The sequence below is a fragment of the Myotis brandtii genome, unplaced genomic scaffold (assembly GCF_000412655.1).
Source record: "Myotis brandtii unplaced genomic scaffold, ASM41265v1 scaffold158, whole genome shotgun sequence".
NCBI lineage: Eukaryota > Metazoa > Chordata > Mammalia > Chiroptera > Vespertilionidae > Myotis > Myotis brandtii.
Genome location: NW_005355753.1, coordinates 1,276,482 through 1,287,679, shown reverse-complemented (window position 1 = coordinate 1,287,679; position 11,198 = coordinate 1,276,482). Strand labels below are relative to the sequence as shown.

The window sequence follows — 11,198 nt, the reverse complement described above, 5'->3', positions numbered from 1 at the left end:
CCTTGAGTGTGGTTCTTCCACAAAATACCGACTTCTGCGCATGGGCCACAAAGTTTCAATTGCACTGTACGTGTGCGCCCCCACGTGGTATTTTGTGGAAGAGCCACACTCAAGGGGCCAAAGAGCCCCATGTGGCTCGCAAGCCGTGGTTTGCCGACCATGGAGCTAGGGGAACAACTGCTAGATTAATTTAAGGGTTTTATGCACCTTAAAAAACTTACAACAAAAGTAGTTTCCATTGATTTCCTTATAAGTGGCGTTTTCAAGGACCTGGGCAACGCTGTGACTTCCTGAGCACAGTGGGTGAGAGCAGTCCATGCCTGTTCCGCTTCACAGCCTTCTCCACGTACGAACACCCATCTGTCCGCCTCACAGGCATGTACTGGGTGGAAGGTATATGGAGGGAGGTCATTAGGTGTCTACAGCCACCGGCTGCCTGCTCGCCGCCTCCGAGGCAGCCGCCGTGGTCTGCAGGCTCCTTGCAGAGCGGGTGTGGCAGGCGTGCGTGTTGGCTGCTGCCTAGTGCCAGATGCCTCTTGCCGGGCCAGGGCTGGTCCGAGATGTGGCTGTAGTGACACGGGCGCTCCGCTGAGGCAGTTAACACGGCACCGGGTGCTGTAGGTTGCATTCAGGAAGGACTTGCACCTGGTAGGCAGGTACAGGAGACGCAATTGGTAGGGTGTAGTAGAAATTTGAGTGATCGTTTGGTTTGTAGTGATACTGTGTGTTGAAGGGTAAAATCTGTTCTTTTCCGTTCCTTTGTCTTTCTCTCTTTCTGCCTCCTCTTCCTCTCCACCCTCTTCCCCCAGACCAGATCCTCTGAGATTTTAACTGAGGACCATTCTCCACATGGACCCCACAATTCCGATGCTCGCCTTTCGGGGTCCCCTGCTCATGATTCTGCCCCTGTTGTGCAGCCCCAGGGGCCTGTCTGCTGCCCGCTGTACTGTTCTCTGTCTCAGGTCACTCTGCATGTGTTGTACTCTTACCTGCCCAATTGCTCAAGCCAGAAGCAAGGGTGCCGGCCTTGCCCTTCCTCCTATCCTGCACCAGCTGCCACCAGGGTCTGCAAGCCAGCGGCTTCCTTTTCCTTCTTCTTTGTCTCTTTTACAATACGGCGTAGTTCTGTTTTTCTGGACTACAGGGCAGGGGGGCGCGAGCGGGTTGACGTGTCTCCAGAGGGAGACGCTGGGCAGGTGGGCCAGGTGTGGGCGCCTTGTTTCCTGCTGGGTCTCAGAGAAGTGAAGCGCTCCTGCAGCATGACGGGACCTGGAGAGTCACCGGGGGTGTGGTCACACCTGTGCAGGCGGTGACTGCCCACAGGGAGAGGAGGCGTTCGAGAAGGTCTCAGCCAAGCTAGCAAACTCGGGAAAGGGAAGCAGGCCGTGTGTGTGTGTGTGTGTGTGTGTGTGTGTGTGTGTGTGTGTGTGTTTCAGGCTTTTTCACTGCGGCCCACAGTACAGTGGGGCCTTGACTTACGAGTTTAATTCGTTCCGAGACCGAGCTGTTAAGGAACTTGTTAAGGAGCTCGTTAACTCAAATTACTCTATCAACTCAATGCAAAAAATCGGCCGAGAGACAGCTGGTATCTCAAAAAACTCGTTAGTCAGGACACTCGTAAGTCAAGGCCCCACTGTATAAAATAAATATAAAAAATATAAGTCTTTGTTTTACTATGGTTGCAAATATAAAAAAAACTAGAGGCCCGGTGCACAAAAATTTGTGCACTGGGGGGGCGGGAAGGGGGGGTTCCCTCAGCCCGGCCTGTGCCCTCTCGCAGTCTGGGACCCCTTGGGAGATAATGACCTGCTGGCTTAGGCCTGCTCCCGGGTGGCAGAGGGCAGGCCCAATCCCTAGGTGCAGCCCCTGGAACTTAAGGAAACCTTTACTACATTGACATATTTAGCAATATCATCATCACTAATAAAAGCAGACTTAGAACTGGACGCCATTTCGAAGCTTTGATAGCGCTCCCGGCACTTTTGGCGAAAGACAGGAGGAGCGAGATTGAGCTCCCCGGCACTCTAGGGGTTAATGATAAAGGCTCACAGGTGGCGCATTTGAGGCAGGCCCTGTTCTGCAGTGTCTCCTGTATGTATTTCCTCGTTAGTCCTCACAACCCCAGAAGGTGCTATCATTTCTCTGCTTTTCGCCCAGGGAGTGGAGTGCCGTTCCCGAGGCCTCACAGCAAACAAGTGGTGAGCTGGGTTTGAACCCGCGCCCAGCTCTAGTGCCTGCACTTTATCTCCCACCACTCTCCTGTCACAGAAAAAGCAAACGTGTCGCAAAATAACACTAGCCCTCGTCACATGCTGTTTTCTTTTTTTCTGATGCTTGCTATTTTATTCTATTTCATCCCCAAACTGCTGGTCAGACGCGCTACAAACATTGATTTCCTGACCTGTTAGGTCCCAAACTGCTTTTTGAAGAATACTGTCACGTTCTACTTCCAAAGTACCTCTTACCTCCCACCTCCACCCCAGCGGCCACTCCCCCAGTTTAGGTTCCCCATTACTTCTTACCTGGACGACCTCCGTGGCCTCCTAACTTTCCCTCCATCTGTTCCTCATGCTGAGAATAACTTGGGAACTGCATTTCTGACCGTATCGTTCCCCTGGTTTAAAATCCTCGGTGCCGCGGTGCTCTTCGGGGCCTCACACTTGCTCCGTGGAGATGACAGTCAATGTATGCGTGAATACGTCATTCTCAAGATTTCTGTGTGTTTTTCCCTCAGGATCAAGATCTTCTCCCAGATAAATATTTTGAAGTCGACTTCCCACTCATAGTCACGAGAAAGGTACACAGCATCAGGTAAGTGTGGTTTTCGCCTGAAGAGAGAATTCAGAGCCAGCCTCAGTGAGTGGCGTGTGGGTTGCCGGGACCTCGTTTTGTGCACGGCTTTCCTTTGCCCACCTCCCACCTCCATTCTTGCCCTGGGACCCTCATTCCAGCATGCCGTGCAATCTTCGAAATGCAACACACCCTCTCCTGGGACACTGCCCACTGGTGCAGCTCTCGAGGGAGAGTAGTGTGATTTTTCATGTGCATTTTGTTTGCTTCTTTATTCCCAGGGCATAGAGAGGTACTGGTTCAGAGTAGACGTGCAGTAAATATTTTTTGAATGAATGAATGGAGACCGAAGTTAACCAGTGATTATATATGAGCTATTGTGGGGCCATTCCAGGTTTCAGAGAGTTTACAGAGTTGTAGACAGAGAGTTTGCTGATCTTGGCTGAGAGCTTGTCGTTGCCTGGCACCAACTTGGGTTGTCTCATCCAGTCCTCAGAGCAGACTCATGAGTTAAGTGCTGTTAGCCCCTTTTACAGATGGGAAAACTGAGGCTCAAAGAAATTTGGTTAATTTGCCTAAGACCACCCAGCTAGCAAGGGGTCGAGCTCAGATTTAAACCTTGACTTCAAGCCCAAGGTCAGGGTTTCTTAATAGTGTTAACCCAGGCTTCCTCCCTCCTGTTTAAATCAGCCACTGAAACAAAATCCTGATTCTTATATTTACAAAATTTAATAAGCATGAAAGCTTAAGCTTATCCTTTAGAAATGCCTAATCCTCACAAACTGGAAATACTTTTCAAACTTTGGTTTTTCTTCTTTAGCCAATGAAAATAAGATTTTTACCCTTCCCAAATAGAAAAGAATATTTTACATGTAATGTGCTTTTCGGACGACTGTGGCAATTCTGATGCTCTGAGGAGTGCAGAGGACGACGAAGCTTGTTCGAGCTCTGAGTAGGAGTGAGGAGGCTCAATGCGGGCCAGCGGCGCTCTCCGAGCGGAAAGGCATGCGTCTGTGCGTGCTGCCTGGGATACCGGCAGTTTGGCGCCCTGATTTTTTTCATAGTCTTGATTGGGGGCGTTATCACATAAATGTTCCTGAACTTTAGGTCTGAGTACGTGAATTATTTGAGTTACCTGTGAGAAATAGTGGGTATCTTTAGGGTTCTGTTTGAGAAGAGGCGGACAGCTGGCGATGGCGAGACCCGCACTGCGACGCCGGGGAGTTGTTGCAGCCTGTCTCGCTCAGTTTGTGTTTGACCTCGGATCTGAGTGTGATGCTCAGCTGACCTAACTGAGACGCGTGTCCCTGGAGTTCCCCTAGGGCAATGGTCGGCAAACTCATTAGTCAACAGAGCCAAATATTAACAGTACAACGATTGAAATTTCTTTTGAGAGCCCAATTTTTTAAACTTAAACTATATAGGTAGGTACATTGTTATTAACTTAATTAGGGTACTCCTAAGGCTTAGGAAGAGCCACACTCAAGGGGCCAAAGAGCCGCATGTGGCTCCGAGCCGCAGTTTGCCGACCACGGCCCTAGGTGCCTCGGGTCAGAGGGAATTGAACAGAGTCCCCACCGCAGCAGCCGTCGCATTTGCCGCTTTTCAGTGGTGTCTGCATTTGTGCAGCAGATAAGCCGCCTGACTCTTCTTTCTCTTTCCCACCTTCCTTAGGTCCAGGCCTCTCCTGTTAAAGCCCATTTTAGAATTACATTCAGAGGACACACTTCAAAGCGGCAAGTATCCTCCCCAGGTGGTGCTGTATGGACCACATTGCCGTTGTTGCTTGATTCCCCCTTTCCTTTTTAAAGATGGTGTGTGTGTGCATGTGCGTGCATGTGCGTGCATGTGCATGTGTGTGCGCATGTGTGTGTGTGCACCTGTGCACATGATGTCACACAGTGTCTACTTCTGATCCATGTACACTTCCTTCACAGTTACCAGAAAGGATTTTAAAACAGCTATTTGTGACTTATTAGATGTCCATAGACCCCTAATCTTAAATCTTTAAAAAATATTTAAATTAGTTGCTAACATTTTGAAAATAGGAGGTTTTTAATGAAAACCTGATTTCCTGCTTTCCTTGGAAAGAGCAGATCTGGCAGCTGCGGCCCTCACTCCTGCAGGGAAGTGCTTGAGACGGGTGAGTGGCGCTTCTGTCCCCCTCTGCTGTCTTCGGCCTGACGTGCCTCACCCACTGTCACCTCCTGGGCCCCAGCACTCAAGCATTCCCCTCCAGTTTTATTTTATTTTATTACTAGAGGTCCAGTGCACAGATTTGTGCACCGGTGGGTCCTTTGGCCTGGCCTGTGGGGATCAGGCCAAAACTGGCTTTCTGACATCCCCCGAGGGGTCCCAGATTGCGAGAGGGCGCAGGCCAGGCTGAGGGACCCCACTGGTGCACAATCGGGGGGCTAGGGAGGGACTGAGAGAGGGCTCCAGAGCGTGTCTGGCCCATCTTGCCCAGTCCCCATTATCTGGACCCCAGCAGCAAGCTAACCTACTGGTCAGAGCATCTGCCCCCTGGTGGTCAGTGCACGTCATAGTGACGGGTCGAACAGTCAAACGGTCGGACACCTAGCATATTAGGCTTTTATTATATAGGATTTTTTTGGTTAATCCTCACCTGAGGATATTTTTTCCATTGGATTTTACAGAGAGGGGGAGGGAGAATGAGAGAGAGAGAGAGAGAGAGAGAGAAACTTGGATGTGAAAGAAACACATCGATTGGCTGCCTACTGCCCATGCCCTGACCAGAGCTGGGATTGAACTATTTTCTGTCAAAGGTAATAACTTACAAATTGGCACAGCACTTAGAGAGCAGCCTTCCCATCAGTACCAGTGTGGAGCAGGCTTACTTGTTGCCCTCCTCACGTATAACCTACTTTCCTAAATTGAAAGTGTGTGTGCATGTGCGTGCATGTGTGTGTGCACGTGATGTCACACAGTGTCCGCTTCTGATCCATGTACACTTCCTTCACAATAAATTGAAATCTATTCGACATCAGCACTGTGTAATGCAGGGTGTACTGTACCTGTTAATTTGAGACGTTTATATGTTGTAGTATGACCGCCAGTGTAGTGGTAATTAGTGCCTCTGGCATGCCACATAATTATTGTTTCCTTTTGGCGGTCGGGATAATGGAGATCCAGTTTCTTAGCAGCTTTGAGGACTAGGGTGCAGGGTCGCCAGTGGGCACGGCGTGCATTGGGTCTCTAGGACGTATTTGCTACTCGGTGCAGGTGTGTGCCCTGAAGCACCAGCTCTGTCTTAGGCCCTGTGGTGAGCATCCCTGTGTGTGTATCACAGCACAGGTTCCTCTGCACTTTAAAGAGGTCATGAGGCGGTGCTTCCTGACGCATGCGCAGGGGTGCTCATCGCAGTGCCCACGGCAGAGACCACCTGGGAATGCCAGGTCTGGTCGGGAGGGATTGGCTCAGGCAGCTGTTTTATCCACTCAGCAGAACGCCATGAGAGCACTGTGAAGCAGGAAAAGCATTTTTCAAAACATATGGAGTGGCCCCATTTTCTCTCTCTCTCTCTTTTTCTCTCTCTGTGTAGAGCGAGAGTGAGAGCGAGAGAGAGAGAGAGAGAGAGAGTTAGTTTGTGTTGTGTCTGTGAGTTTAAGCACATAGGAAAAAAAGCTGGAACGTTATACACCAAAACACTAATAGCTGTTTTGGGAAATGTAATAATCAGTTAATTTTCACTCTCCTCTTACCTGATTTTTTAAAATAATGAGCATGTACTTTTATAATAGAGAAAAACAATAACTTTAATTTTGAGGAAGCCCTGTCCATTGGAATTAACAACCTCTTCTTCATTTATTTCTGTTGAAATGCTCTTCTCTTGTATTTGCAGATGGACACATGTTGGATTCGAAGAGATACGCCCTTATTGGAGCAGATCTTCGAGATTTAGCCACACTGGAAGAGAAACTAAAGAAATGTAACATGAACACACAGTGAGATTTTTTTTAACCTCTTACACGTGTGTGGTCTCATGCTAACGTGAGATAAGGCCAGTTGGCAGTGCAGTGGGACACCCAGGCCCCGTTTCGGTTCATCCCTACCTTGAGTGATTTTCTGAACTTGTTAGAAGCACTGTTTCTCGAGTCTGTTTCACATCAGAATAACCTGTATTGCTTTTGTAAAATACTGATGTGCAACATAAACAAAGCTTGGTAGAAGGTAATTGTGTGCATAGAAGCATACAACTGCAATACACAAAGAAAGGATTAGCATCCAGAATATACAAAAAACAGCTACTGTTAAAAAAAAAAAGTCCCGTAGACAAATGGGCAGAAAAAAAACGACAAGGCAGCTCAGAGAAGAAAGTAAAGAACATCGTAGGACAAGGGTAGGGAACCACAGTAGTAATCAGATGAAATTCCATTTTGCTTCCATCAAGTTGGCAAAAATGTAAAAGCCTGGCAGTATTAAGTGTTGGCAAGGTGACGGGGTAAAAGGAATGGGTCAGAGCACTGGTGGATGTGAGCTCAGTAGGACGAGGGGGAGGAAGGTTGGAGATACCTAGTGAGATCGCACAGGTGTACACCCTGTGCCACAGCAGCTCCACCTCCAGCTGTGTCCCCTGCATGTATGCACAGGTGGGTGTTCATTGCAGCCACCGTTTTTATTTTTATTTTTTTTTAATCCTCAACCCAGGATATTTTTTCCATTGATTTTTTTTTAGAGTGGAAGAGAGGGGAGTGAGGGGGGGCAGAGAGAGAGAAACATCGATGTGAGAGAGACACATCGATTGATTGCCTCCAGTTCACACCCTGACGGGGCGGCCAGAGATCGAGCCTACACTGAGGTACTTGTCCTTGACCGGGAATCGAACCCACAACCCTTCGATCTGAGGGCTGGCGCTCTAACCACTGAGCCAAATTGGCCAGGGCATAGGCAGTGTTTTTAGTAGCAGAAAACTGAACACAACTTAAATATCCATCAGGAGGGGAATGGATGAATAACCTATATCAGTGGTTGGCAAACTGCGGCTTGCGAGCCACATGCGGCTCTTTGGCCCCTTGAGTGTGGCTCTTCCACAAAATACCACGTGCGGGCGCGCACGTACAGTGCGATTGAAACTTTGTGGCCCATGTGCAGAAGTCGGCATTTTGTGGAAGAGCCACAAAAAGAAGAAACTGAAGGCAAAAATCAATGGCAAATGATGAAATAAAGTAGCAACTAGGGGATCACTGCTGGAGAGGAGAGGGGGCGGCAGAGCATGGCCCGAGGCTACGTCCTTCAGGGGGACGGACGGGTCCCCGTTCTTCTGAGAGGGTGAAAGGAGTAAGAACAGGTGCACATACAGGTGGCCTGCTGGCGACTGAGGGGAGGGGAGTTAGGGAGCCAAAGCTTGGTCTTCCCAACACATCTTTCACTTATGCGGTGATGGCTGTTGGGCTGCGTCTGGAAGTTTTTGTTGGCCTATTTCACCTGGAATCATCCGCCAGGCTGTCATTAGGAGGTGCAGACCCACCTGTCCTTTCTTCCCTCTGGGGAACGTTTATGTGCTGCACAGATTGCAAGGTGTAGTGTGCTCCCTGGCAGAGGTGAGTGCTGGCGTTCAAGGACACGACTGGTTCCCCGGGCAGGTTAGTGAGTGAAGGTCGGCAGTGGGCGTGGAAGCCGGGCCTGGGAAGCCCGAAGCCCGTCCACACTGAGGACTCTCACGCTGAGTTCCGTCTGACCGCTCCTGTTGGTGAATAGGAGTGGGGTTTGCTCTGTTTGCTTAAAATCCTCTTTGAGTCAGTGTTCCCTTTCCGAAATGAAGGCTTTTAGATATTTCCCTAGTAGTTTATTGCTTTTCCTAATTCGTTCAGTACTTGGGTCCGGTTAGTGAGAATGGATGCTTAGTATAACGTAATTTCTTGGGGACTGATGTCGGAGCACAGCTCCTTCTCTGCCAGGGGCTGTCCCCCGTGGACGCCGGGTATGAGCAGTCGTAGGCGTATAGGAGAGACTTTATTGCAGACCAAGTAGCCATTGCTAACGGAGCCACCAGGCAAAACAGATCTGCAAAGTAGCCCCACCAAGCAGCCGCGCACCGGCTGGTCAGTGACAGTCTTTCTACCAACTCAAGCAAGAGGCTTCTCGCCAAATAGTGATGTCAGTCTTTGGGTCATAGGAAGGCACGCCTGCGCAGTGCGTACAGTAAACTGCTGGGTCATTGCCTTTGCACATGCGTATGGCAGATTGGTCTTGAACATCCGGCGTGTTCTGATTAGGGTTCCCACAACTGATCACGCTGTTTTCAATTCTTCATGGTGTAGCTTATATAAAAAGAACTAGATTCCGTTAAACGAATGCCAGTATTTCTGCATCTACCAGTCAGCTCTTCATGTGTAACAAATCCTTCCAAACTCAGAGGTTTCAAACAGCTCACTGTCTAGTTGCTCAGGATTCTGAGTTGACAGTTTGGGCTGGGCCTAGCTGGGTGGTTCTTCTGCCAGGAGACCAGGCTTAGCTAATATCCTTTGGGGTCACGTGTGTGTGTGTGTGTGTGTGTGTGTGTGTGTATGTGTATGTGTGTGTGTGTGCGCGCGCACAGGCAGGTCGCTGGGGCTGACTCCCTGTCACTGGGCTGCCTCATTCACCCAGGGGCCTCCCCTGCTACGGCCCGCAAGCTTGGGTTCACTCGCACAGTGGTTTTAGGTTGCTGAGTGCAGCAAGAGAGCAAGTGCCCGTGTGCAAGGGATTGTCAGGCTTCTTGTTTGCTCCTTGTTCATTGGCCGAAGCATGCTGCGGACTGACCCAGACTCCGGGGGAGGAAATGCCCTCCTCCTCTTCATGGCGGAACCTGCAGTTTGGTATTGCTGCCGGGTGGGCCAGGGCGGGGAGAGTCCGCAGCCATTCAACTCATTTTCACAAGCCAGACACCACGATCGCGGCTCACCTGTGTGCAGTATGTCTCGGACGTGGCGGTGCCAGCTGGGGCTGTGCAGAGTGGCCATGTGCTTACAGAGTGCTGCTGGGGCCCTGGCTGTGACTGCCCTGCCAGAACTGTGGCACGTGCCCAGCCAGAGTGCCAGCCGGTGAACACGTGCCTGCTCTTTTCTCCCAAGGTTGCCGACACTCCTGGTGACAGAGTGTGTGCTGGTCTACATGACTCCGGAGCAGTCTGCAAACCTAATCAAGTGGGCAGCCAACAGTTTTGAGACCGCCATGTTCATCAGCTACGAACAGGTAAGAGCAGCCGTGGGCAAACTACGGCCCGCGGGCCGGATCCGGCCCGTTTGAAATGAATAAAACTAAAAAAAAAAAAGACCGTATCCTTTTATGTAATGATGTTTACTTTGAATTTATATTAATTCACACAAACACTCCATCCATGCTTTTGTTCCGGCCCTCCGGTCCAGTTTAAGAACCCATTGTGGCCCTCGAGTGAAAAAGTTTGCCCACCCCTGGGTAAGAGGAAGCACGAGAAATCTGAGTCCTGCCCTGGAGCCAGGGTGGCTCTGCCTCGGAGCACCGTACCTGCTTCTGCTCTTTCTTTTCCTTCTGCCTCCAGCTAACGCAGTGATGGCAAACCTATGTCACCTCTGACACGCGAACTCATTTTTTTTGGTTGATTTTTCTTTGTTAAATGGCATTTAAATATCCTATCTAATAATAGAGAAACATGGTAATTAACCATAACTTCGCTACCCTTCCCATTGGCTAATCAGCGAGATATGCAAATTAACTGCCAACCAAGATGGCGGCTGGCAGCCAGGCAGCTGAAGCGAACAGGAAGCTTGCTTGCTCCAGTGAAGGAGGAAGCCAAGGTTCCCCGCCTGCCACTGCCGGCCTCTGAGCTTGCACTCTAAGTAACTATGTTGCAAATATAGAAGCTAAATAAACCCCAGAAACCTGCTTTCAGCCGTCAGAGCTGGAGCGAGCAGGACCGCAACAGTGTTACAATTATAGAACCCAAACAAGCCAAGATACCTGCTTTCAGCAGCTGAGGTCTCAGAGCTGGAGCCGAGCCTCATAGCTAAAGCTGGCTCTCAGTTCCAGTGACAGCCATAGAAGGTAAATAAATCCCAGAATAAAAAAAAGAAAAAAAGGAGAGGCTGGGAGCTTCTGTTGCCCGCCAGCCTGAAAACGGCCCTCAGCCCCTCACCCAGACTGGCCAGGCACCCCAGTGGGGACCCCCACCCTGAAGGGGGTGTGACCAGCTGCAAACAGCCATCATCCCCTCATCCAGGCTGCCAGACACCCAAGCGGGACCCCCACCCTGATCCGGGACACCCTTCAGGGCAAACCAGCCAGCCCCCACCCGTGCACCAGGCCTCTTTCCTATATAGTAAAAGGGTAATATGCCTCCCAGCACCGGGATCAGCGGAGCCGCGAGGCCTCTTGGCACCAGATCAGCGTGACAGGGGGCAGCGCCCAAACCCCCTGATCGCCCTGCAGCT

General features: G+C 50.2%; 1 protein-coding gene across 4 annotated transcripts in view; it reads left to right on the top strand.

Moving 5' to 3' along the window:
- The window catches only part of LCMT1 (leucine carboxyl methyltransferase 1), a 47,391-nt gene that overhangs the window by 22,803 nt on the left and 13,390 nt on the right, over positions 1-11,198 (top strand). For 3 of the 4 annotated variants that reach the window (XM_014536250.1, XM_014536251.1, XM_005862037.2), the window contains exons 4-7: positions 2,735-2,811; positions 4,465-4,526; positions 6,653-6,755; positions 9,864-9,984. In XM_014536250.1, coding sequence (XP_014391736.1) covers positions 2,735-2,811; positions 4,465-4,526; positions 6,653-6,755; positions 9,864-9,984 — 363 coding nt within the window. Of the gene's footprint in view, positions 1-2,734; positions 2,812-4,464; positions 4,527-6,652; positions 6,756-9,863; positions 9,985-10,206; positions 10,345-11,198 lie in introns of those variants that run through there. The other variant, XM_014536252.1, reaches the window with a different exon arrangement.